This window comes from Aotus nancymaae, unplaced genomic scaffold, assembly GCF_030222135.1.
Source record: "Aotus nancymaae isolate 86718 unplaced genomic scaffold, 86718_ANA_hifiasm-v0.15.2.pri h1tg000040l, whole genome shotgun sequence".
NCBI classification, from domain to species: Eukaryota; Metazoa; Chordata; class Mammalia; order Primates; family Aotidae; genus Aotus; species Aotus nancymaae.
In genome coordinates, this window is record NW_026988454.1 from 125,909,028 (window position 1) to 125,936,757 (window position 27,730).

The window sequence follows — 27,730 nt, forward strand, 5'->3', positions numbered from 1 at the left end:
GTTGTTCTGGAAAATGTACCTGACAAGGGAAAGACAGAGTAGGAGGTTTCATAAATAATCTTCAAAAATGTCTTCCAAGGCTGGGCACTATGGCTCACACCTGTAATCCTAGCACTTTGGGAGGTCAAGGTGGGAGGACTGCTTGAGTTCAGGAGTTTAAAACCAGCCTGGGCCAAAGAAGGAGACCTCATCTCTTAGAAAAAAGGTTAAAAAAAAAAAAGTGCAGCATAGTGATATGTGCCTGTGGTCTCTGCTACCCGGGAGGCTGAGGCAGGAGGACCACTTGAGCCCAGGAAGTCAAGGCTGCAGTGAGCCATGATTGTGTCACTGTACTCCAGTGTGAGCGAGAGTGAAACCCTCTTAAAAGAAGGATGTCTTCCAACTTTAAATTCAACTTAAGTCAGACACAATGAAGGTTTGATGGGTTGTAGGCGCAGAAGTGAGGCAGCAAGAGTAGCAAAGCACAAGAGTCAAACAAAGATCCACACAGGGCAGACCAGATGGCTGATGGCTTTAGCACTCTCCAGGAATCAAGTCTCTTGAGAGCCTGCCATGGGGACCACAGGTTTGGAGCCACTGCTCAAGATTCAAAGTAGTTCTGTTAATAGATCCAGACATTCCTTAAAGGCATGGAATAATTTTAAATTTTGAGTCCCTAAGCTCTTTTTTCAGAAGGACCCTTCCAGATGCCAGAAACATCTTCAAAACTGGTGGCAGAACGATGCTCTCACCTGGTGAGCCCACAAGCCCTGCTGTATTCTTTCTACCAGTGTCCTTTCCCTCACTGCTCTTTATCCTGAATCAGTAAACTCGAACTTGTTTCTGTGACTGTTTTAAACCATTTTTAACTGCAGATAAAATGAAAAATGAGGACAAAAACAGAAACCCTTCAAACTTGAGTAAGAATGTGGTTTTCATGTATGCCTATTTTCTAGGTCCTCTGGAAACTAAATTTTCAGGACATAAGCTGTGGCCATAGACCCAACCTGAATATTGACTGGGACTTTTTTTTTTTTTTTTTTTTTTTTACCTTCAATTCCAATGCGAATGTTTTTCAGGCCCCGTTCCTTTAACACTGTTTTTGCAACATCCCGATTCTCAATATATTTGAAGAATCTGTAGAGCTTGGAGCTATAAAGAACTGAAAAAGAAAAAATATGGGGTTAGCCATGGAGTGAAGACCTAAGAGGAAACCTAATGAAAGGTATACTTGACCACTAATGCCAAAAAATCCAGATGGATCAAAGATTAAGTGTTAAATAATACATAAACCATAAGAGAAATTTTTATAGTCTCAGGCTGGGGACTTTCTGGGTACAACATTAAATGTAGAAGCCATAAAAGAAAAAATTATTATTATAGAAATACAACATCTCTGCAGAGCCTAAACCACCATTTACCAAAGCTAAAAAGACAACTGAATGAAGAAATATTTGCAACTCATAAAAGGCTGATTTCTTTAATTAGAAAGAGCTGCCACAAATAGAGCTTTCACAAATCACTAAGTAAAAGACTAACAATCTGATTTCGTAATGGACAAAAGGCACAAACGCCATGAACAAAAAAGGAAATTACAATGACTCTTGAAAACTGAAAAGGTTTTGTCTTGGCACAGTGGCTTACACCTGTATTCCCAGCACTTTGGGAGGCTTAGGCAGGCAGATCGGTTGAGGTCAGGAGTTGGAGACCAGCCTGGCGAACATGGTGAAACCCCATCTCTACTAAAAATACAAAACTCAGACAGGCGTGGTGGTGGGTGGTCTGTTATCCCAGCTACTTGGGAGGCTAAGGCAGAACTACTTGAACCTGGGAGGCGAAAGTTGCAGTGAGCTATCACACCACTGCACTCCAGCCTAGGCAACAGAAGGAGACTCCACCTCAAAAAAAAAAAAAAAGATTTCTTTTTCAGACTCACTTATGAAATAAGAATGTAATTAAAACTCATGCCAATCATGAGCTGCTGCGGTTTTTTACCTATTAAGAAATTAGCAAAGATAAAACTTTTAAAAAAACATTGTCTTGGGGCCAGGCATGGTGGCTTACAGCTATAATCCCAACACTGTGGGTGGCCAATGCAGGAAGGTGGCTTGAGGCCAGGAGTTTGAGACCAGCCTAGGCAAAGCAACATAGTGAGACCCCATCTCTATGGGCGCAGTGGCTCAAGCCTGTAATCCCAGCACTTTGGGAGGCCGAGGCGGGTGGATCACGAGGTCAAGAGATCTAGACCATCCTGGCCAACATGGTGAAACCCCATCTCTACCAAAAATACAAAAAAAAAAAAAATTAGCTGGGCGTAGTGGCATGCGCCTGTAGTCCCAGCTACTTGGGAGGCTAAGGCAGGAGAATTGCTTGAACCCGGGAGGTGGAGGTTGCAGTGAACCAACATTTTGCCACTGCACTCCAGCCTAGCGCCTGGTGACAGAGTGAGACTCTGTCTCAAAAATAAATAAATAAATAAAAGCAGCCAGTTGTGACGGCACACACCAGCAGTCCAAGCTACTTGGAGGCTGAGGTGGGAGAATCACTTGAGACCAGGTGTTCGAGGCCACAGTGAGCCATGACTGCACCACTGCACTCCAGCCTGAGTGAAAGAACAAGCTTCTATCTGCAAAAAAATTTTTTTCAAGCCATTGTTGGCCAGGCATGGTGGCTCACTCCTGTAATCCTAGCACTTTGGGAGGTCAAGGCGGGTGGATCACTTGAGGTCAGGAGTTCGAGACCAGCCTGGCCAACATGGTGAAACCCTGTCTCTACTAATAATACAAAAATTAGCTGGGTGTGGTGGCACACACCTGTAGTCCCAGCTACTCGGGAGGCTGAGGCATGAGAATCACTTGAACCTGAGAGGCAGAGGTTTCACTGAGTCGAGATCATGCCATTGCACTCCAGCCTGGGCAATAGAGAGAGACTGTCTCAAAAAAGAAAAAAAAAAGCCACTGTTTTGGTGAGGGGGTGGAAACAATGGATAAGAAACCTGTCATGTACTGTTTTGTGAGTGTAAATTGGTACAACTTTTATGGAGGATAATTTGGCAACATCTATCAAAATTATAAAGCCACAAATCTTTTTTTTTTTTTGAGACAGACTCTAGCTCTGTCACCCAGGCTGAGTGCAATGGTGTGATCTTGGCTCACTGCAACCTCTGCCTCCCAAGTTCAAGCGATTCTCCTGTCTCAGCCTCCCGAATAGCTAGGTTACAGGCATGTGCCACCTTGCCCAGCTAATTTTTGTATTTTTAGTAGAGATGGGGTTTCGCTATGTTGGCCAGGCTGGTCTTGAACTCCTGACCTCTAACAATCTGCCCACCTCAGCCTCCCCAAGGGCTAGGATTACAGGCATGAGCCACTGCACCCTGCCAATAGTTTAAATGTCCAATAACAGGACTGGTTAAATCAATTATGGCACATTTGTGCAAGGGAATACTATAGAGACACAAAAAAGAACGCTGAAGATTTTTATGTTAACACATGGCATAGAACAGTTGTATGATATGGTACATTTGAAAGAGGAGGAGAAAACAAGTAATTGATTATGTATGTACACTGAATATACTTGGAAGCCTATAAAAGAAATTGAGGAAGAAAACGGGATAGATGAGGCAGGAGTGAGAATAAGACTTTTTAAGTGGATATCCTTTTATGCTTTTTTGAATTTTGAATTATTACCAATTAAAAAGGATTTAAAAATGAAATGAATTAAAAGAATGACACCATCATTTAATGTGCTGCCTCAGTATATTACACGGTACAAGACACCAGAGAAAGAAGTGAATGGTATAACAACATTCACTATGTTCCCCAGCATAAAGGTTAGACCTGCATCACTAGGAATTTGTCATCCAGGTGAGTGTGCTCATCACGGGCTCAACTTTGATATTCACATTGGTTCTAGGATCAAGCTGCCACCCCAGGTAGCGAGTTTCTTGCTGAAAACATCTACAGCACGCCGGAAGCTCCTACTTTGGGAATATTCCTCCCCCATTGGTGGAGGGTGGTCTTCATCCCAGTCCACAGAATCCTCATCCGTCAGCACAACAATGTGACACTCTCGCTCTCCTTTCTTGGCACAGCCCACCATGATGGGCAAGATCAGCTCTTCGAGGTAGTGGTCAAACTGCTTATGAGCACCGTCATTAGACAGTTCATGCAGTAAAGCACCTGCAGAGACAAAATGTAGGTGAACATGCTTTCTGCCTAAATGCACATATTACTGGAGTGAAAAAGAATATGAGGTAATGGCTGTTATCATTGATGAAGTTCAGAGAAGTGGCACATTTAAAGACAAAAGATTGTTTCCTGCTCCAAGGTGATTATTAAGCTTTGTTAAGTATGTCTCCTACTCATGTTTAATAATCCTTGAGCATTCTGATCAATTGAGGTTTTGTTGGACATATAAGGTCAGACCATAAATGTTAATTCTCTAAGAGATGAAATCATCATTTTGGGACAATTCTCTGTATACCTCTTCTGAAGATGCTTTGGATCCTCATTTCCTGGAGTCAAAAGTACTATAGTAGAGGAATAATCGGAGTTTTGGTGACACCAAAGGACAGTGTGTAATACAATCAATAGAGAAATAACATGTACAGAGGCCTTCATGCAGCATGCAGGGAAATGTATCATGAAATTCAAATAATAATTCTTTAAATAATTTCAGGAAGCCTAGGTAATGATAAGAGCATGGAGTTTGCAGTCAGACAATCTGAGTTCTATTCCTAGCCTTAATGCCTAGAGCTCTGAACAAGCTAAGTTCTTAAATGAGGTTATCGCCCATCTTTCAGACTTGTTACAAGATTCAAGCAAGTCCATATCTATAAAGCACTTAGCAAGCACTTAAGTTAATAATAATAGGCCGGGTGCAGTGGCTCATGACTGTAATCTCAGCACTTTTGGAGGCCAAGATGGGGAGATCACTTGAGGTCAGGAGTTCGAGACCAGCCTGGCCAACATGGTAAGACCCTATCTCTACTAAAAATACAAAAATTAGCTGGGCATGGTGGCCCACACCTGTAATCCCAGCTGCTCTGGTAGGAGAATCACTAGAACCCAGGAGGTGGAGGCTGCAGTGAGCTGAGATTGTGCTGCTGCACTCTAGCCTGGGCAACAGAGCAAGACTGTGTCTCCAAAACAAACAAAAAATAGCCAGGCATGGTGACATGTACCTGTAGTCTCAGTTACTCAGGAGGCTGAGGAGGGAGGACTGTTTGAGGCCAGGAGTTCGAGACCAGCCTGGGCAACACAGTAAGAACCCATCTCAAGTAAAAAAAAAAAAAAGACAAAATAATGATCAGGAGAACCTGGCCAATTTGTGCTGTTTGACTTTATTGGTAAACTGTTCCTCATGTTGGGCCATCAGTATCCTTGTCTGTTAGAGTTGAGGCACCAAAGTCCCAAGAGGGAAACAGTTAGCTTGGTCTCCAACTGGTCAAGCTCCATTTAGAAACTACTATCTGTTTTCCTTTGTCTACTCCAGTTCCCCACAGTGCTTTTAACCAAGAGAGGAAACAGGTTAGTATCACATCTCTGCCTCTGCAGATGATTTTCAACCCACACTTGAAATTCCTTCTGTTTAGTAATAAAAAACATCAGCCAGGCATAGTGGCTCACACCTGTAATCCCAGTACTTTGGGAGGTGGAGGTGGGTGGATCACCTGAGGTCAGGAGTTCAAGACCAGCCTGGCCAACATGGTTAAACCCCGTCACTACTAAAAATACAAAAATTAGTCAGGTGTGGTGACAGGTGCCTGTAATCCCAGATACTAGGGAGGCTGAGGCAGGAGAATCCCTTGAACCTGGGAGGCAGAGGTTGCAATGAGCCGAGATCTCACCACTGCATTCCAGCCTGGGAGACAGAGCAAGACTCTGTCTCAGAAAAAAAATCAGTGACTTCCAAGAAAACTCAAAGTTTAGCTGCTCAAGTGTAGCTGGCAGCTGCTCTTGTACTTACTCAGATCTTGACATCGGATAGTGTTGAAGTCAAAATTAATGCAGAGATAATCACATGTATCTCTAAGATCTGGGATAGAGATGCCATCAGGACAATTGATGATACCGGTTTTGTAATAATCCTGTAAATAGATTAGGGGAAAAAATGTAGGCAAAGAACAAGATGAAAAATGACTTCTTCATCCCTATGCATTCCTGATCCTGTTAAAGCAATGCACTAATGGAATTACCATCAAGTGTATGATTCATTAGATGGCAAAATAGCTCCTATCTTGAGGTGTTTAATCAGGACTTGGTAACTGATAGAGCCCACACACAAACAAGCAAGGACTTAAAATTACAGGAATAGAAAACAAAGGGAGAAAGGAAACAACTGAAAACCAGAGACCCTAAAGACAGTAACATAGCTGATGGAACTCTCAAGGCTATTGATCACACATGCCCCTGGGGAAGAGAAGAGAATATAACAAAAAAGGGTCACTACACACCAACACTGTGCGAAATACAGTTGCACTGATGCCTTCGGCAATCTCATACTCTCCCTTCTCATTGGGCCGAGTGAAGTTGTACTCTCTTCCTGGTCCAAACATCCTGAAAGATACCCAGGTAATAATGTTATCTTCTCCAGCATGATTCTTCACAGATGAGACTTCTCTCTTCTGTACCTCATTCTGGAAGACTCCATCCCATTCTCTCATAGTATAAGTTAAAAACACAGCACTGGGACCCAATGCCCACAAGACAACTCAAGTCTTAGGCAACTCCCTTCAGACAGGAAAAGGAGACAGTAGCTTTAAGCATTTGTGTGCAAAGAAGAATGAAGGATCAAGTCCACAAAGTTCACCTGTAGTGAGTTTCTTTGGCAATAAATGCAGTAAACAGCAACTGCAGAGGTGGCCCTTGGAAAATATCTGTGTTGAGATGGTGACCTTTCATGCCCTCCCCACTGCCCAAGACCTGCCTATATATACTGACAGCTCAGGAAGACAGCATCTAGACTCCTTTGTATTCCTGTCCCCTCTCATGTCAACACTGACCTTTCTAATATGCCAATCGTCAATATTTCTGAGTTTTACTTTTCAACATCTCATCTTCTGTTAGGTGCAGCTATGTTAATGCTTTCCTGGTATGTCTTAACAGTGAAGCTCTGGGGGAAAATGGCCTTACTCAATACCAAGAATAATGATGGGATTTCCAGATCAGGTAGAAAAGGAGGGTAGGCATTATTAGACTTATCAGCAGTTTACTACATTTCAGAGAGGCAGGCTTGCTCTCAGCATGAACTCAGAAGTCATAGGGCAGAGGGCTTACCTTTCCATCTCTCTCCATCCTTCTTCCCTTCTGTCAGATCCCCTCCAGTCTAAATGACCCCATGACTTCTACTCCTGCTGCATTTCTGTGTATGAGCTGTGGATGGTTAGATAACGCAAAGGAAAGGGCAGGCAGCTACTATCTTCAACCAGACTAAGATTTGACTTCCCAATGGGGACTCATTGCCATTTCCTTCCTTAAACTGCTGGGAAGTATTGCTGTTCTACTGTTCACAACTTGTCCTCCAGCCTGAACTGGCTGCTTTTCAAAGGTCTGAAAATGATTCCATTTCACATGCTTCCCAAATAACTGTACCACACATAAGAAATCTGTCTTGATAAAACTAGCCTCCAAAGAATGTAGATGTTTTTCTGGAATGTTCTGGTTGAATGAAAACTAGCTCAGAGAGCTTTGAATAAAAATAGTGAACATATTGCAAATATAATCCCCCCTATTTATCATTAGTAGGACTTCAGCTCAGCGTTATTTATTTAGTAGTGGCATGGATCTGCATTAATCCATTCTCTTTCTCTCAGCTTCTCCCCGTGTGACATCTGTAAGCTCACTGGCTAGGCTTACAAGTACTGTATATAACAGAACAGGTAGCCACAGAATAGAACATATCTAAATAACTTACAGAACATATATGACCTTGGCCAAATGAGATGAATGAACCATACAGATAAAAAACCAGACTCTCCTCTTCATGGGACAACACATTCTAAGATTCAAACCAGTGTCACCCAAGAATCTTACCCAGAAAACACTTGCCCTTCTTCTCTTGATCACTACTTTCAGAGGCAACATACCCAAAACAGCCAGTCTGCACTAAGAAACACTTTTTTTAGGGGTTGGAAATGGTGGTAGTATCCAAACTGAGAACAAGAAGTCAAGCCTGATAAAAAAATACAGGGCCAATCTGGAAAATGTTTTAATGTGCTACAATTCAGATGTTTAAGAAATATGTAGACGGGTTTGGTTCTAATTAAAAAGTGGTTCACTGTGAATTTGTATGTTCAAATACACCTATATTAGAATGGCTGGATTCTAGAATTCAATAAATTAGTGTGATCAATTCGAATTTCTAACTCAAATTAATTCAAAGTCCTGAGGTTAGATCTCTAAACAAAATAAAATCTTATAAGTAGATGAGAATTATCAAAAGCCAAATCTACATATATAATATCATGATTATTACTATTTTTACTCTGATCCCAATTTGTTCTTCTAAGGGTTAAGGTCTATGGTTGGCCAGAAAGACAATCTCTTAACTCCCAGCCCAGGCTCTGGGACTCCTTCCTGGACATGGTTCCTCCTTAGTAGGCTATTTCCAATTCCTAAATTCTAACCCTAAAAATCTGGGGGCTGGAGATGCTTAAAAGGAAGATCAGTCTAAATGAAGTAGCACAGAGAATGGACCATGAAGATTAAAGAGAGCAATCATGAAAAAACAAAATAACTAGGTTTAAAGATTCCACTTAAAGATTACATTTCAAACACTTGAATAGTAATGGAAGCATTAGAAAATGACAGCATAGCATCGGTTGCCAAGCATAAAACTTGCAATAGATGGCAGGAAAATGCTTTTCAGTAAAATGGCTATGTTCTTGTGCCACGTAGAACATTTGTCTAATACTGTTTTTTATTTATTTTTTTTAAAACAGGGAGCAAGACTTAGGTCTCACCTTACCCCAGCATCTCTGACCTGTGAAACTCTAAAACCATTACGTGGAGTGAATTTGTAGAAGAGCAGAGAATCAGATTTAGCAGGTTATTTCTTTATAGTTTCCAAATAGATTTTACTTCCTTTTGTGGGGCTCATTTCAGTATACTGGCTTTATAAATGAAATAAGTATTCTCCCCACCCCAAAATACCAACACACAATAGGCTTTTACCAGCTTGCCCTCCCTTTCACAAATGTATGAGGGCAGAAAAATAAAAATACAATGCTTTTTTTTGGGGGGGGATGGAGTCTTGCTCTGTTGCCCAGGCTGGAGTGCAATGGCATGGTCTCAGCTCACTGCAACCTCTACCTTCCAGGTTCAAGCAAGTCTCCTGATTCTCCTGCCTCAGCCTCCCAAGTAGCTGGGATTATAGGCACCTGCCATCACTCCCAGATAATTTTTGTATTTTTAGTAGAGACACGGTTTCACCATGTTGGCCAGGCTGGTCTCAAACTCCAGACCTCAGGTGATCTGCCTGCCTCGACCTCCCAAAGTGCTGGGATTACAGCCGTGAGCCACTGAGCCCGGCCTATACAATGATTTTTATTGTTATATATAATGCAAGATAAATAGCAGGTATTTCTATTATAGAGAATAGAGTAAATTTGGAAGAAAATTATCATCAGTTACCTTCCCAACATGGTATCCGGATGAGCAGTGAAAATCTGTGGATTCACAACAAAACGTGTGCCATCTACAAGAAGCGTCACTTTCTCTGGTGCTTGGGAATGGGAATTAGTGCCAAAGCCCACACTACTGTTTCCAAATCTTTCTGGAGCAATAAAAGGTTCATGGTTCCGTTTATTCCCACTTTGGAAGCAAGAACCTTTGATGTCTTCGGCAAGGGGCATTATGTGAGGGAACTGAAGATTTGCTGGCTGAGAGGCATAGTCAAGTGAGAGGTCTAAAAGAACATACAAAGAAACCAAAATAACTTGAGAGCAAAAGCCTTGAGAGAAAAACAAACCCTGTCTTCTTTAAAACAACAAGTAAACAAAAAAACCCCCCAAATTTTAGGTGTTCACAGGCAAAAAAACCTCTTGCTTACAGCAAGTAAAAGCAAGCAAACAAAAAAACTAGAGACTCATATTGCATCTCCTCCATGTACGTGTGAAGGTTGTGGGAGGGAGGGAATGAAGGCAGGATACCCAAACTTTAACATTATTTAAATTTTCTAAAGTAAACTATGTCTATGGTTAAGAAAAACAGTAGAGAAGAATTTCTGTGGAGGCCCAGCAGTCTCCCCTGCTATTCTCTGTACCTCCCCCAGTGTTAATTCAGAGGCAATCACTTTTTACTTGTTTTCACTTCTATTGCTAAATAATACTTTTATATTTCCCATGCTTAATTTAAGAAACCTGCTACTAGTATGTGCCAAAACTTCATTTTCAAATTCTTCAAAACTGTTTGAAAATTTTATTTTCCAGAAGGGATAATGATAGTCTTTAATTTTCCAATATATTACTTTTCCTAGAAATTTACAGTAAAAGTCATTTTCATTATATACAGGAGAATCCTAAGATTACCTACACTATTTTTCAAAAAGGTAGGTATTACCCTCAGCAGAAAAGTTCCAGTGCAGATGGCATTAAAATTTATTAATGAAATCTGTTTCTTAGTATCATCAAAAAGCTGTTTTCTTTAAGCAATTTATTTCATTTTTCTACCTGGTCCATCATCTATAAAATGAGGATAAATAATGTTCACTCCATCTACCTCACAGGCCTGTTCTGAATATAAACTAAAATTAAGGATGTGAGAGTACTTAAAAATAGGCCGGGCACAGTGGCTCACACCTGTAATCCCAGCACTTTGGGAGGCCAAGGTAGGTGGATCACCTGAGGTCAGGAGCCTGGTCAACATGATGAAACCCCGTCTCTATTAAAAATACAAAAGATTAGCTGGGCATGGTGGTGGGCACCTGTAGTCCCAGCTACTTGGGAGGCCAAGGCAGGAGAATTGCTTGAACCCGGGAGGTGGAGGTTGCAGTGAGCCAAGATCATGCCATTGCACTCCAGCCTGGGCAACAAGAGTGAGACTTCATCTCAAAAAAAAAAAAAAAACAAAAATCTAGACCAAAAACCTATTTAGAGTTCACATCCTACAGCTTCTCATAAACTTCCACTGTGATCTCATGTTTGCACACCAAAAGCTATGCTTCCAGGCAACCCACAGGCAAGCTTGTAGCAAGAAAAACTTTGGTCACCAGGATAGGCTTTCACACTTGAGGTGCTGTTTATTCAAAATGAAATAAATACCTGAATTACTAATTCAGTTCTTTAGAATGCTTGATTTCACCCCAATGATGAAGCAATTAAAATGGGCTGATTCCTAAACCCAAGGAAGAAACCTCAGGTTCTATCCTGCTTAAACGGGCAAGTAGGAAAAGAGACTCCTTCCACAAGTTCTCCCTAACGGTGTACTCTTGGGCAGCAGTCACATGCTCTTCTGTCAGCTGATATACATGAAGAACAGCCTAGTCAGAAATCATCCCAGCCCACTACCTCCCAGCACTGTGAACCTGAGCAAGTTGCCTAAGCTATTGAAGCCTCAGTTTCCTCGTCTGTAAAACAAGGATAATAGTTATAAGGACTAAACTGGAGTAGAGTCAGCAAATTTTCCATAAAGAGCCACAAAGTAAATATTTTAGACTTGTGGTCACAGTCTCTGCCACTACCGTAGCAGGAAGGCAGCCATAGACAATATGGACACGATGGCTGTTTCATTAAAATTTTATTTATAAAAACAGGTAGACAGATTTGACCAGTTTGCCACCCCTGATCTAAAGAATATATGTAAAGTTCCTAGTACAGTAAATGCTCAATAAGGTAGTTGCTACTACTGGTGCTATTGTTTTAATTAAAAGTTAAGAAGAACCTCAGTTTATCGGGAGGCTTCACAACCATTAACTTATTCATCTACTAGCCTTGTAAGGTAGGAAGAATTTTTTTTTTGAGACAGAGTCTTGCTCTCTTGCCCAGGCTAGAGTGCAGTGGTGCGATCTTGGCTCACTGCAACCTCTGCCTAGGTTTGAGCGATTCTCGTGCCTCAGCCTCCCGAGTAGCTGGGATTATAGACATTCACCACCATGCCTGGCTAATTTTTTTATTTTTAGTAGAAACAGGGGTTTCGCCATGTTGGCCAGGCAGGTCTCGAACTCCTGACCTCAAGTGATCTGCTTGCTTTGGCCTCCCAAAGTGTTGGGATTACAGGCGTGAGCCACCGCACCAGGCCTGGGAAGAATATTAATAGCCTTGTTTTCTACATTAAGAGCAAGGCTCCCCAGCCTGGGCAAAATGGTGAAACCCTGTCTCTGCCAAAAATGTAAAAAATTAGCTGGGCGTGGTGGTGCATACCTGTGGTCCCAGCAACTTGGGAGGCTGAGTGGGGAGGATCACTTGAGCCTGGGAGGCAGAAGTTGCAATAAGCCAAGATCACACTGCTATACTCCAACCTGGGTGACAGAGTGAGACCCCATCTCAAAAAAAAAAAAAAGAAAAAGCAAGTCTCAGAAAGATTAAGGATCTCATCCACGGTTACAACTAATAAGCAGCTGAGCTAGAAACTGAGTATGTCTTGACTCCAAACCTGTGGCTTTTAAAAAAAAAATACCATTATCACCACATTAAATGTGCTAGACTGATTAAATAAGTGGAGATTTTCTGTGGTCAGCCTTATATAATTGTGATTGCAAGCTAAGCAATTAATTGGATAATTTATTTAGATTAAAAACATTCATGCCTTCTGGGTAGAGTAGATGCTTTGGTATCAGAAAGCCCCCGCCCCCCCAAATTAAGTCAAGAGCTAATCACTGTACCTTCATTCCTGGGACCTAAAGGATAAGTAAGATTATGAGGACCAAATGAAGTGAGGCTGTTTGCTTCTTTTTCCTGGGCTGCAGCTGAGGTATCATCCACTAAGCAGCTGGCCTCCTGCCGCAATAACCTGTCACTGTCACTGCCATGGTGAACATTCATCCTCAGACTCTTGAGTCCTGAACTGTCTGTTTGATCGGAGAGAAATCCTGGAACACAGGAATATGCATGATTTAGAACTCATAAAACAGGTTTCTAAGGACTTCCGTGGTATGAAGGCCAAACTAGAAAACTGACAGCTAGCATTCCTGTTCTCAGGAGAAATAGGCATCTCCAACATTTTTGTGATTTTTTTATATTGATAGGAATTGGGCTGATTTAAATGGTCTTTATCCAGTCACTAAGAATGCAGATAAACTTATTAGCAGGGAATAATTTTATCCATGAACAGACATCAAATTCACTTACTTCAGCCACATTCATGATCAATTCTATGTTAAATGATAGTATAATAATTTGGTGGTATTCATATTACAGAGACATAGGGTAGCAGGGAGTCCAACTATATTTATTATACTTTAAGTTCTGGGGTACATGTGCAGATCATGCAGGTTACATAGGTACACATGTGCCATGGTAGTGGTTTGCTGCATCCATCGCCCTGTCATCTACATTAGGTATTTCTCCTGATGCTATCCCTCTCCAATCCTCCCACCCCCTGCTATTCCTCCCCTACCCCCGACACACACCCCAGGCCCCAGTGTGTAATGTTCCCCTCCTTGTGTACATATGTTCTCATTGTTCAACACCCACTTATAAGTGAGAACATGCAGTGTTTGGTTTTCTGTTCTTGTATCAGTTTGCTGAGAGAATGATGGTTTCCCATTTCATCATGTCCCAGCAAAGGACATGAACTCATCTTTTTTTATGGCTTCATGGTATTCCATGGTGTGTATGTGACACACTTTCTTTATCCAGTCTATCATTGATGGGCATTTGGATTGGTCCCAAGTCTTTGCTATTGTGAACAGTGCCACAATAAACATACGTGTGCATACGTCTTTATAATAGAATGATTTATAATCCTTTGGGTAGATACCAAGTAATGGGATTGCTGGGTCAAATGGTATTTCTATTTTTTTTTTTTTAAGACGGGGTTTCACCATATTGGTCAGGCTGGTCTCGAACTCCTGACCTCAGGTGATCCGCCCGCCTCAGCCTCCCAAAGTGCTAGGATTACAGGCGTGAGCCACCTCGCCCAGCTATGGTATTTCTATTTTTAGATCCTTGAGGAATCACCACACTGTCTTCCACAATGGTTGAATTAATTTACACTGCCATCAACACTCTAAAAGCGTTCCTATTTCTCCACATCCTCTCCAGCTTCTGTTGTCTTCTGATTTTTTAAGGATCACCATTCTAACTGGCGTGAGGTGGTATCTCAACTTTTCAATTAAAGAAAATCTATGTTTTTAAAAATTGACACACTCTTGCAACTATTAAGCACCAGGAAATTAAAAAACAATCACAACCTTAAAGTCAGTATGAGAATCATCTGAGCTGAAGAAAAAAGCTAACTGATTTGTAGTGCTCAAGTTCTCCTTTTTATCGTCCCTTTTCTTTCACTTTATGTACCTTATGCTCAACCCCCAAGCCCCGCCTTAAAATCACACTGGCTATAAAGCTAATCATGTCATTCATCTCTCTCGAAAGCAGTGCTAAATCCCCATGAACAACACATACTATGTGACTGCCACATGCAAGACCCTCAATAATCAGGTAGAATAAGAAGCCACAGCAGCCACACAGGGGGCTTCATAACTTTCTGCAGGTTAATCATGCCCTGCAACCTTTCCATCCTCAGTGGCTGCTAAACTACTCAAAATATTCCTCAAGTTCACTCTACTTAGCACTTTCACAGTTTATACTGTACAGATTTCCACTGGCATTCTGGTAGAAGAATCATCTTAAATCACCAGTAATTTGTATGCATAAGGATTGCATGCTTAACAATATTTTAGGAACCGGAAGCTCACTAAGAGCAGTAATGCATTTTAATACTCTGAATTTCCTGGCATATCAAGCATATGGTAGGTGCCAATAAACAACTATAAAAAATAGATATAGGCCGGGTGCGGTGGCTCGAGCCTGTAATCCCAGCACTTTGCGAGGCTGAGACAGGTGGATCACGAAGTCAGGAGTTCGAGTCCAGCCTGAGCAACATGGTGAAACCCTGTCTCTACTAAAATTATAAAAATTAGCCAGGCGTGGTGGTGGGGGCCTGTAGTCCCAGCTGCTTGGGAGCCTGAGGCAGAAGAATGCTTGAACCCAGGAGGCAGAGGTGGCAGTGAGCCGAGATCGAGCCACTGCATTCCAGCCTGGGCAACGGAGTGAGACTCCATCTCAACAAAACAATAACAACAACAACAAAAACATAATAAATATCTGTAATGTAAATTAAATTTTGAATCCCTTCATAACCTATATTTAAATGTTTTTTAGCATAAATTGATCAGTTTATGCCCTGGTCTAAGTTTTAACTTAGATGAAATATAAAAATGACTACTTTGATAAGATGGAGAAATATGCCTGAAAATAAATACTAAAGAAGAGATATTTTCAGTTGATGACTCTTTCTCAGACAATGGGCTCTTATAGCATAAAGCAAATTGAAGGAATAAAGTGAATGTATTGATAGAAAACCTTCTATGTGACTACAGCTTTTTCACGATTATCCTTTCTTAAAAAAAATTTACATTACAAAAATGCAGCCATTTAAAATTGATGCCTGGCAATTGGTAAAGTCAAACAGAACCAATGACGCCTTCAAGTTTGACTCAGATGTCAAAATCAAGTCTAGAGAATAAGATAAAGAACAAGGTCCATGGAACGGGAAAGAGTATTACCAAGCAAAGACGGTCTGCTTCTTTGATCTTTATTAATTTTGAACCATGATGTTCCAATCTACGTACAGCAACTCTAGTGGCTCAAGAACCGAGTTCAAACTTCTCTTTGTTGCACTCAAAAAGATGTCTTGAACCAACACACAATAAGCTTGACTAAGCCTGCCTCTTGAGAACTTACATGGACTAGACTGTATAAGCCACTTAATTTATCTTCATAATGTATAAAAATCATTTTGTTACCATGTAATAAAGAATTTCCTAGTTTATAATACCAGGGCTCCAAACTCAGTTTAATTTGTAGATGGTGAATTAATAAATGGAAGTACTTGAAGTTTAGCAGGGTAGATACTGCCAGTCAGGGAAAAGAAAGTAACTTTCTCAACACTTAACAGGCATTTGCATTTCATTAATTTTTATTATAAGTAATACACAAATATATTCCTAAGAAAACTCAAACCTATACAGATAAAGCAAAAAAGGACCCTTTGATCATCATTCCCAATCCCAATCATTTCTCCAAGAACTATCACTACTTGCTTCGTATGAATCCTTTTAGATTTTATTAAAATGCATTTTTATTATACAGATGTACTGGGGAAAGCATACAGTTTTAAAAAAACACACACAAATTATATACCACATGCATCATTCTCATTCTGTAATGTTTTTCTACATGTTCTTGAGAACCATCCAGATTGAAGATCGAGATCTAGTTTATTCCTTTTTAAGGGCTGTATATTATATTAACACAATTTTACTCTCCTCCCTATAAATATTTAAGTTATTTATAACAAATGCTTCGATGAATAAGATCAGAGTGTATCATGGAACTCCAAGAGAGGATTCAGTTTGCAGAGTTTTCCCAAATGGATTTGGCTTCAGAACTTCTTTTTTCAAGAAATCCTTCAGGATTTTTTTTTTTTTTTTTTTTTGAGACAGAGTTTCACTCTTGTTGCCCAGGCTGGAGTGCAGTGGCACGATCTTGGCTCACTGCAACCTCTACCTCCCAGGTTCAAGTGATTCTCCTGTCTCAGTCTCCCAAGTAGCTGCGATTACAGGCACCCACCACCACACCCAGCTAATTTTTGTATTTTTAGTAGAGACAGGGTTTCACCATGTTGGCCAGCCTGGTCTCAAACTCCTGACCTCAGGTGATCCACCCGCCTCAGCCTCCTAAAGTTTTGGGATTTCAGGCATGAGCCACCATGCCCAGCCCAGGATTAATGTTTAATGGCACATACTTTCAGATGTCACCTAACCCAACATTTCCCAAAGTCCCCTATAAACTCTTAATTCCTCTAAAATCCCAGAATGATGGAACAAAAATCTCTTGACCTGTGAAACCTAAGAAGCAAACCAACACCAAGTTCTTCAACACAGCAGAGCAGCCAGTTTAAATATAATAGTAAAGTTATATTCCCCTTCCTGGATGGATGCTTCATTCAACTTTGAATGGTATTTTCATTGCCTACCCTGGTCCACTTCTGTAGCCATCCCCTAAATGAATCTTGGTCCTCAGAACAGATTGAAGGGGGAAAAAAGAAGAAGAAGAAAGAAAAAAGGCCAGGTGCAGTGGCTCACACCTGTAATCTCAGAACTCTGGGAGGCCAAGGTAGGAGGCTCTCTTGAGCCTGAGAGTTCAAGACCAGCCTGGGTAATATAATAAGATCTTGTCTCTAAAAAAAAATTTAAGAATTATCCAGACATGGTGACGCACTCCTGTAGTCCCAGCTACTTGGGAGGCTGAGGCAGGAGGATGATTGAACCCAGGAGGTCGAGGCTGTAGTGAGCTGTCACACTCCAGCCCAGAGCAAGACTCTGTTTCAAAAAAGAGAAAAAGAAAGAAAAGAAACAAAGAAAAGCAAAACACTTCAACAACAATATAATTCTCTACTGCTACAAAACTATTTTTTGGTCAACACAACTCTGAAGGTCATAGCAATGTGCAAGAAGCAAAGGTTCACCACCGTCCGTTATAGCTTAACAGTAGCTGAAGAGACTGCTTTGGAAAAGCAGCAAGAGTTAAAAAAATGTATTAATAATGGAACACAGAATATATAGCTATGAAGCAAAGAAAACTTAATATCCAGCAAGCCAGTTCATGCTTCACTTCCATACATGCTGTGAAAGCATTTTATATATTTTAAGAGTATATATTTATTTATATATTTCACAGGCCTCCCATGAAGGCCCATATTTTGTTAAATCTTGATATTACTGACCTGGAACAGCTAAACAGTTTTAGCATCAGCACCTCTCCATCTTGGAAAATTTATATACAGTCTTTGATAGTGTAATTATCTCCACATATTCTCTGCACCTAAAAAAGAAGGCACTTGTTTCTCCCTAGAACATAATCATCTTGAGTATGAATCCACAATAACCTGTAGATAATAAATTTATATATTTTCTTATTTACAATTTCTCCTAATCAATTATTTCTGAAGAAAACAAGATATTTAACTAGATCACTACTCCCTTAAGTTCAATATCCTACCATTGAACTACTCAGATTCAAAACTAGTTGGAATGGGGTGGGGGCAATAATATTGATGTATCTCAAAAACATAATGCTTTCATACTGTTAATAGTGCAAGGCTTTTTGTTTTGTTTTGTTTTGTTTGAGATGGAGTCTTGCTCTGTTGCCAGGCTGGAGTGTGGTGGCGCAACCCTTGGCTCACTGCAACCTCTGCCTCCTGGGTTTCAAGCGATTCTCCTGCCTCAGCCTCCTGAGTAGCTGGGACTACAGGCACACGCCACCATGCCCAGCTAATTTTTGTATTTTTAGTAGAGATGGGGTTTCACCATGTTGGTCAGGATGGTTTCGATCTCCTGACCTTGTGATCTGCTCACCTCGGCCCCCCAAAGTGGTGGGATTACAGGCGTGAGCCACCGCACCTGGCCCAAGGACATGATCTTTTAAAAGGCAGTAACCTTGTTTATACTTAGGACTGTATCTCCACTGTGTGTAAGAAGTGGGAGGTGAAGATGAAGTAAGATGCCACAGAATTTGGTAAATAAGCTAATTTGCCCTTAACCCATACCCTATAATCAAACCTAAAAAGTAATTATATCTTTGTCAAACCTTCATTCCAAACTGAAAAATCCTAGCCCTTTCAGTCTGTTCTTATGTGAAAACCACTTGGTCTTGTTTCATTATGCTTTTTCTTTATGCATGTCAATGAGAACTCTGCTAATGTTTTCTATTAAACACGTTTTCTGTTTTGCTGTACATAATGCTCTCTGGTGACACCTAGAATTTCTGGGAATAGGTTAAAAAGGGATGAAGGTGGGGGGAGGGGAAATGGAGGGGATGTGGAAAATCTAAAATGTCCACAAGACCTCCTTCTGGGACTATTATTAACTCATAGTAAGAGGCTACCATATTCCAGAAGTGCTGAGTCTCTACAAACGGTAAGAAATGAGCTGGGTGTACACCTGTTGTCTCAGCTGCTCAGGAGGCTGTGGCAGGAGGATCACTTGAGCCTGGAGGTCAAGGCTGTAGTAACCCATTATTCATGCCATTGCACTCCAACCCCAGGTGACAGACCAAGACTCTGTCTGTCTCATTCATTCATAGAGTTTATACTGATATTTTCAGTTCAAATTTAATACTAGTTTTTCCTAACTCATTTTGTATTAGTGCCCTCACATTGAAAATCTTAGTTCATAGACCAGTTTCAGAATTATGTCAAACTACTACTAACAATAAACCTACTAAGTTTAGGTATTTTGGTGGTGGGGGAGTTCTTTTTGTCCTTAAAGCATATCCCACTAAGGATGTACAGTCAGCATGCTATATTCAAAAGTTACTGTATATGTTTTCTTTGTATTTTCTGTACGGTGGGTTCACTTGCTTCTCTTTATATTCAATTATAGCATTTTCCATTATTTTTAAAATTTCCTGAATATGTAAAACATTTACATGGTTCACAAGTTGAAGTCACATAAAAAAAGGAATGTTTAGAAAAGTCTCTGTCCTTCCCCTTTTCTCTCTCAATCTGTTCCTATTTATTCCCTACAGATAACCGAGTTGTCTTAGTCCATTTGTGCTGCTATAAACAAAATGCCTGAGACTGGGTAACTTATAAAGAACAGAAATTTATTTTCTCACAGTTCTGGAGGCTGAGAAATCCAAGATTAAGGTGCTGGCAAACTGAGTGTCTGGTGAGGGCCTGTTCCTCAAAGATAATAGCATCTCAGCATCCTCACATGGTGGAAGGAAAAGGGCTAGCTAGGTTCCTTCAATCCCCTTTTATAAGGCCCAGTCACCTCCTAAAGGCCTCACCTCTTAATTGTATCACCTTGGAGGTTTAAGTTCCAACATCAGTTTTGGAGGGACATATACTTGCAAACCACAGCACTGGTTTTGTTAGTTTCTGTTTATCTTTAATGTTTCTCTTTGCAGATATAAGCAAATATATGTGTACATATTTATATTCTTAACTCCTTTTTTCTCTTATACAAAAGTTAGAATACCATATTCTACCAAATAGAATACCATATTTTGTACTTTGTTATATTACTTAACAGTATATCCTAGAAATCATTCCATGGGAGTTCATACAGATCTTTCTCATTCTTTATTATGGTTGCATAATACTCCACTGTGTAGCTATTAATATGCAGAGATTAGATAAAGAAAAGGGAAAAAGGGCATTCCAGGCAAGATGAATGACAACTGGCAAGAAAGTAACAATAAACAAGGCTTTATTACTATGTGAAAGAGAGAGAAAGTAAACCAATCAGGCTACAGTGAAGGATTAATGCAAAAGGGTGGGGAAAATCAGGGCCACCACCATACCATACAATTCCAGGGAAGACCATGCACACCATCATCTAAGAAGCCCTATAAAGCACAGCTTAGATGGTTGTACACACTGCCTTGGGTAAAGCTAAAGACAAAAAGTTGGGGCCAGTTTACAGAGGCATTTAGATTACAAGGTAAAATGGAGTTAGGATTTTGTTTTGTAGCCAAAGTTTTTACAGGAAGGTGTCATGTTCAAAATGTTGTTTTAAGATAAATAAGACCACAGACAGACTGGAGGGGCTATAAGGGAGTTACTCAAATTGTCCAGGAGTGAGGTAGTAAGGATCTTAATGGGCTGACAGCAAAGAGAAGGGTAGTAACTAAGACACAGTCTTGCTTACCTTCAAAGAGCTTACAATCTAGTCGTGAAGATAATTTATTATTTAAGAGTTACATAATGCAGAAGTGGGCCGGGCGCAGTGGCTCACACCTGTAATCCAAGCACTTTGGAGGCCAAGGTGGGTGGATCACCTGAGGTCAGGAGTTCAAGACCAGCCTGACCAACATGGTGAAACCCCATCTTATAAAAAAAAATAATAATAATAATAATGCAGAAGTGATATTTTAGAATCAGAAGAGACCTTAGTGATCATATTGTCCAGTGGTTCTCAAATCCAGCTGATAATCAGAATCACTTAGAAGAACTTGTTAAAACATCTTCTTGGGCCCCATTCCCCAGAGATTCTTACACAGTAAGTCAGGTAAGAATAAGCATCAGATAAGTAATTTAAAGGATAACATAGTATCTTCATTAATTCTAGAATAGCATACAGCCCACAATGGTTCACACATGCAATCCCAGCACTTTGGGAGGCCAAGGTGGGAGAACTGCTTGAGCCCGGGAGTCTGAGACCAGCCTGGGCAACACAGTGAGACCCCCATCTCTCCAAAAACTAAAAAATTACGCCAGACACAGTGGCTCACGCCTGTAATCTAAGCACTTTGGGAGGCCGAGGCAGGTGCATCGCTTCAGCCCAGGAGTTCCAGACCAACCTGGGCCACAAGGAAAAACCTCATCTCCACAAAAATAAATACAAAAAAATTAGCCAGGCATGGTGGCATATGCCTGTAGTTTCAGCTAGAGGGAAGATTGCATGAGACTACCCTGGACAACACAGCAAGACCCCATCTCTACAAAAACTTTTTAAAAAGTAGCCAGGTATGGTTATGCACGCCTGTAGTCCCAACTACTCAGGAGGCTGAGGCAGGAGGGTCATTTGAGCTCAGGAGGTCAAAGCTGCAGTCAGCTGTGATAGCACCACTATATGCCACAGTGGGTGACAGAGCAAGACCCCGTCTCTTAAAAAAAAAAAAAAAAAAAGTCCAGGCGAGGTGGCTCCTGCCTGTAATCCCAGCACTTTGGGAGGCCGAGGTGGGTGGATCACCTGAGGTCAGGAGTTTGAGACTAGCCTGACCAATATGGTGAAACCTCATCTTTACTAAAATTACAAAAATTAGCCGGGCATGGTGGCATACACCTGTAGTCACAGCTACTAGGGAGGCTAAGGCAGGGGAATCTCTTGAACCTGGGAGGCAGAGGTTGCAGTGAGCCGAGATCACACCACTGCACTCTAGTCTGGACAACAAGAGCAAGACTCCATCTCAAAAAAAATAAAGAGCCATAAAGTAAATATTTTAGGTCTTGCAGGCCATACTATTATAGAGCAAAAGCAGTCATAGACAATTTGTAAAATGAGTAAACATGGCTGTATTCTAATAAAATGTTGTATACAAAAAAGGCAGCAGGCAGTAGTTTGTCCACTGCTTATATAGAAGATCTGAATAACATCATTCATAAATTTAACCAAATTTGGACCCGACAATTACAGAGTAATTCTTTTGCAAGTAAACTTGAAAAATTAATCAGAACTGACCACATTCACGCTATATAGTAAATCTCAATACATTTCAAAAGATTTAAATAATAGATACGTTCTCTGAACATAGTGGAATTAAGTTAAAAATCAATGACAAAAACAAAATATCCTCAAATGTTGGAAAATTAAGCAACACACTTCTGAATAACCTTGGAACAAAAACAGAACACAATGAAATGGAGAAAATATTTTGAAGTGAATGAATACATTATATGTGAACTTATTAAATAAGCTTAACGCTAGGCACAAAGGAAAATTTATAGCTTTAAAACATATATGAGGCCAGGCGCAGTGGCTCATGCCTGTAATCCCAGCACTTTGGGAGACCGAAGTGGGTGGATCACTGGAGGTCGGGAGTTCGAGACCAGCCTGATCAACATGGTGAAATCCCGTCTCTACTAAAAATACAAAATTAGTTGGGTATGGTGGCTCATGCTGGTAATCCCAGCTACTTGGGAGGCTAAGGCAGAAGAATCTCTTGAACCAGGGAGGCGGAGGTTGCAATGAGGCAAGGTCACATCACTGCACTCCAGCTTGGGAAACAAGAGCAAAACTCTATCTCAAAAACAAACAAATATATGTATACACACACATACATATATATGAAAAGAATGAAAAACAATGATCAAAGTATCTTTCTTAATAAGGCAAAAAAAATAGCTTATTAATCCTAAAGAATATATAAGGAAAGAAATAAGGGCAGAAATTAATGTAAAAGAAAACACAAGCTCAACTGAGAAAAATTAATGAAGCCAAAAGTTGGCTTTTTTTTTTTTTTTTTTTTAAGATGGGGTTTCACCACGATGGCCAGGCTGGTCTTGAACTCCTGACCTCAGGTGATCCACCCACCTCGGCCTCCCAAAGTGCTAGGATTACAGGCGTGAGCCACAGCGCCCAGCCAAAAGTTGGCTTCAAAAAATCAAAAAAAAAAAAAAAAAAGGGCAGGCATGGTGGCTCACACCTATAATCCCAACACATTGGGGGGCCAAGGTGGGTGGATCATTTGAGGTCAGGAGCTCAAGATCAGCCTGGCCAACTGGTGAAACCTCATCTCTACTAACGATACAGAAAAAAACTAGCTGGGCAGTAGTGGCATGCGCCTGTAATTCCAGCTACTTGGGAGGTTGAGGCATGAGACTCACTTGAGCCTGGGAGGCGGAGGTTGCCCTGAGCCAAGATCACACCCAGGGCAACAGAGTGAGACCCTATCTCAATAAAAAAAAAAAAGACTAAGAAAACTGATAAGCCCTAAAAACTGATCAAGAAAGAAATAATGGTAATGGTTGCACAACTCTGAATATACTAAACTACTAAACTCTACACTTTATCTGAGTGAATTGTATGTTATGTGAATTCTCTCTCAATGAAGTTGTTTTAAAAAGAAAATGAAGATACACATTACAATAATCACAAATGAAAAAAGACTATCATTACAGATCCCATGAGACTAAAAAGATAAGCAGTTATTCTGTACAACTTATGCCAATAAATTAAAATTTGCAGATGAAATGAATATTCCATAACTTACTGAAACTGACTTAGAAAATCTACAAAGTCCTATATCTAGTAAAAAAATTTAATTGACAATTACAAGTTTTCAATAAAGGACGCTCCAGAACCAAATGGCTTGACTAGCAAATTTTCCCACACCTTTAAGGAAGAAATTATATCAAACTTTCTCATGAATATAATCACAAAAATCCTAAACAAATTATGAGAAAATCAAATCCAGCAACATAAAAAAGGATAGTACATTATGGCAAAGATTGGTTTAACATTCAAAAATCAATTCATATAATTCACCAATTTAAAAAATAGGTCTGGCACGTTAGCTCACACCTATAATCCCAGCACTTTGGGAAGCCAAGGTGGGCAGATCACTTGAGGTCAGGAGTTTGAGACTAGCCTGGCCAAAGTGGCAAAACTCCATCTCTACTAAAAATAAAAAAATTAGCCAGGCATGGTGGCACGTGCCTGTAATTCCAGCTACTCAGCTACTCAGGAGACTGAGGTATGAAAATCACTTGAAACCGGGAGGAGGAGGTTGCAGTGAGCTGAGATCACGCCATTGCACTCTATCCTGGGTGACAGAGTGAGACTCTGTCTCTAAATAAATAAATAAATAGAAATCTGTTTGAAAATACCTAAAATGCCAGGCGCAGCAGCTCACGCCTGTAATTCTAACACTTTGGGAGGCCAAGGCAGGAGGATCGTTTGAGCCCAGGTGTTTAAGACAAGCTTGATCGACATAGTGAGATCTTGTTTCTACAAAAAATAAAAAAAATTAGCTGGTTGTGGTGGCACACACCTGTAGTCCCAACTACTTGTGCAAGGCTGACGTAGGAGGACTGCTTAAGTCCGGAGGTCAAAGCTGCAGTGAACTGAGATCTTGCCACTACTCTTCAGCCTGAGTGACAGAGCAAAACTTATTTCAAAAAAGAAAATAACTAAAATAGCACCAAATAGTATTGATAAATTAGATTTTTAAAAGGCAGGTTGAAATAATAAATGCATCCACAGAAAAAAGATGGAAAATATTATTCCCCCTTAAATTGTAGAATCACGGGATCTTTTTTTTTGAGATGGAGTCTGGTTCTGTCACCCAGTCAAGGAGTGCAGTGGTGTGATCTTGGTTCACTGCAACCTCCACCTCCCAGGTTCAAGCGATTCTCCTGCCTCAGCCTCCCAAGTAGCTGGGATTACAGATGCCCGCCACCACGCCCAGCTAATTTTTGTACTTTTAGTAGAGATGGGGTTTCACTGTGCTGGCCAGGTTGGTCTTGAACTCCTGACCTCATGATCTGCCCGCCTCAGCCTCCCAAAGTGCTGGGATTACAAGTGTGAGCCACTCTGCCTGGCCGACTTTTCTTTTAAAAAGTTATTGTTGGCAGGGCGCAATGGCTCACGCCTGTAATCCCAGCACTTTGGGAGGCCGAGGTGGGTGGATCACAACATCAGGAGTTCGAGACCAGCCTGACCAACATGGTGAAACCCCGTCTCTTAAAAAAAAAAAAGTTATTGTCTTACTGAACATTCTAAAGTCTTTAAAATGAATGTATGGCTTTTAAAATGAGGAGAAATGAAACTGTATCTCTAAAAACAGAAACCTCCTCAAGAAAATGTTGGCATCACTGGAATGGTTTCTTAAAAACTGCTTGTAGGTAGGTTTAGTGGCACACTATTGTAGTCCCAGCTACTTAGGAGGCCGAGGTGGGAGGATCACTTGAGCCCAGAAATTATGGTATAGCGTGCACTATGCCAATCAGGTGTCTGCAGTAAATTCAGCATCAATGGTGACCTCCCAGGAGCAGGGGACTACCAGGATGCCTAAGGAGGCGTGAACTGGCCCAAGCTGGAAAGAGAGCAGGTCAAAACTCCTGTGCTGATCAGTAGTGGGATCACGACTGTGAATAGCTACTATTCTTCATCCTGGATAACATAGCAAGACTTCTCTCTCTTAAGAAGTAAAATAGTGGCCGGGCATGGTGACTCAAGCCTGTAATCCCAGCACTTTGGGAGGCTGAGGTGGGCGGATCACTTGAGGTCAGGGGTTCCAGACCAGCCTGACCAAGAAGGTGAAACCCCATCTCTACTAAAAATGCAAAAGTTAGCTGGGCATGATGGCAGGTGCCTGTAATCCCAGCTACTCAGGAGGCTGAGGCAGAAGAATTGCTTGAACCTGGGAGGCAGAGGTTGCAGTGAGCCGAGATGGTGCCATTGTACTCCAGCCTAGGCGACAGAGCAAGACTCACTCTCAAAAAAAAAAAAAAAAAAAAAGAAGTAAAATAAAATAAAATTTAAAAACTGCCTGAAACAGTTTAAGATAAAATTTTTAAAATTTAAATAGAAAACAATATATTATCACATAAAATAGTCTGACATTCTTCCATCTAGGTTAAAGAAGAAATGTGCTTAAGAGATGAATTAGAAATTTAGGTTAAATGTATGGAACAGTTTTTCAAGCACATTATTCAGTAGGCTAACAGGATAATTTTAAATACAACACAATGATTTATGCAGATGCATGATGTGTTTCTTAGGGTATACAAAAGTAAGCATGGTTCTGAAGAACAGGTAAAGCTAGTCATGTGAAAAAGGATGCTGCCTGGGCCTCAAGGCATAGGACTCGGTGATAAAGGCAAGGGAGCATTCAGATTACCCAACACATAACTTCTTAAACAGATTGTTGGGGCTGAGCTGAATTTTGTCTCCCTCAAAATTCACATGTGAAGCCGTAACCCCTAGTCCTCGGAATGTGCCCATATTTGGAGATAGGGCCTTTAAAGAGGTAATTAAGGTTAAATAAAAGTCATTAAGGTGGGCCCTAATCCAATATGATTGGTGTCCTTAAAACAGGGAGATTAGAACACATAAACAGAGGGATGACAATATGAAGACACAGAGAGAAGAAAATGGCCATCTACAAGTCAGAGAGGTCTCAGAAGAAAACAAATCCTTCTGACACCATCTTGGCCTTCAAGCTTCCACAATTGTGAGAAAATAAATTTCTGTTGTTCAAGCCACTCAGACTGTGGTCCTTTGCTTTGGCAGCCTTACCAAACAAATACACAGATATAACTACAAAAATTAAGTTTCACCTTCCCCCCATAAAAAAGACTTGAGACAAAGACATGGAGGGTGTCTTAGATAATTTTAAGATATGTACTGTGATCTTCACATAGAGGTGTCAATTACTACCTATTATATTCTAAAAAAGTTGAACTTACAGTAATCTATGCAACAATTCATTGTAACTTTCTTCCATAATTTTTAAGATGGTATTTTACATTTGTATAGCATACAAAATTCAAACTTCATTCCTATTTGTTACTTCGTTTGATCTTCACAACCTTCTGTATAAAACAGAAATTTTGAACTTAGAGTCACAGTGCTAGCAGTGAAAGGGACAACTAGAAGCAAATAATCTGATCTGAATCAGGTATCTTTCCACTATATCCCAGCGCTTTCCAAAATTTTAGTAATATTTCTATTTTAGTAAGGACAGAGAAATCTTACTTTATATCTATACTTATCATAAAACCTCAGTATTTCAAATATATTATACGTGTGTGTGTGTGTGTGTGTGTGTGTGTGTATTTTTTTTTTTTTTTGGAGACAGGATCTTGCTCTGTCACCCAGGCCAGAGTGCAGTGGCACGATCTCAGCTCACTGCAACCTCCACCTTCCAGGCTCAAGTAATGCACTCGCCTCAGCCTCCAGAGTAGCCAGAATTAAAGGCATACATCACCGCACCTGGCTCATTTTTATATTTTTTGTAGAGAGAGTTGCGCCGTGTTGCCTAGGTTGATCTCGAACTCCTGGGCTCAAGTGATATGCCCAC

General features: G+C 40.6%; 1 protein-coding gene across 3 annotated transcripts in view; it reads right to left on the reverse strand.

Moving 5' to 3' along the window:
- The window catches only part of KCTD20 (potassium channel tetramerization domain containing 20), a 38,672-nt gene that overhangs the window by 5,201 nt on the left and 5,741 nt on the right, over positions 1–27,730 (reverse strand). The window contains exons 2-8 of one of the 3 annotated variants that reach the window (XM_012461571.3): positions 17,925–18,022; positions 12,799–13,005; positions 9,612–9,885; positions 6,434–6,536; positions 5,947–6,067; positions 3,960–4,157; positions 1,031–1,141 (exon numbers count right to left, since the gene is read on the reverse strand). In XM_012461571.3, the coding sequence (XP_012316994.2) occupies positions 1,031–1,141; positions 3,960–4,157; positions 5,947–6,067; positions 6,434–6,536; positions 9,612–9,885; positions 12,799–12,958 (967 nt within the window). In that variant the 5' untranslated portion in view covers positions 12,959–13,005; positions 17,925–18,022. Of the gene's footprint in view, positions 1–1,030; positions 1,142–3,959; positions 4,158–5,946; positions 6,068–6,433; positions 6,537–9,611; positions 9,886–12,337; positions 12,423–12,798; positions 13,006–17,924; positions 18,023–27,730 lie in introns of those variants that run through there. The other 2 variants (XM_012461570.3, XM_021665616.2) reach the window with 2 other exon arrangements.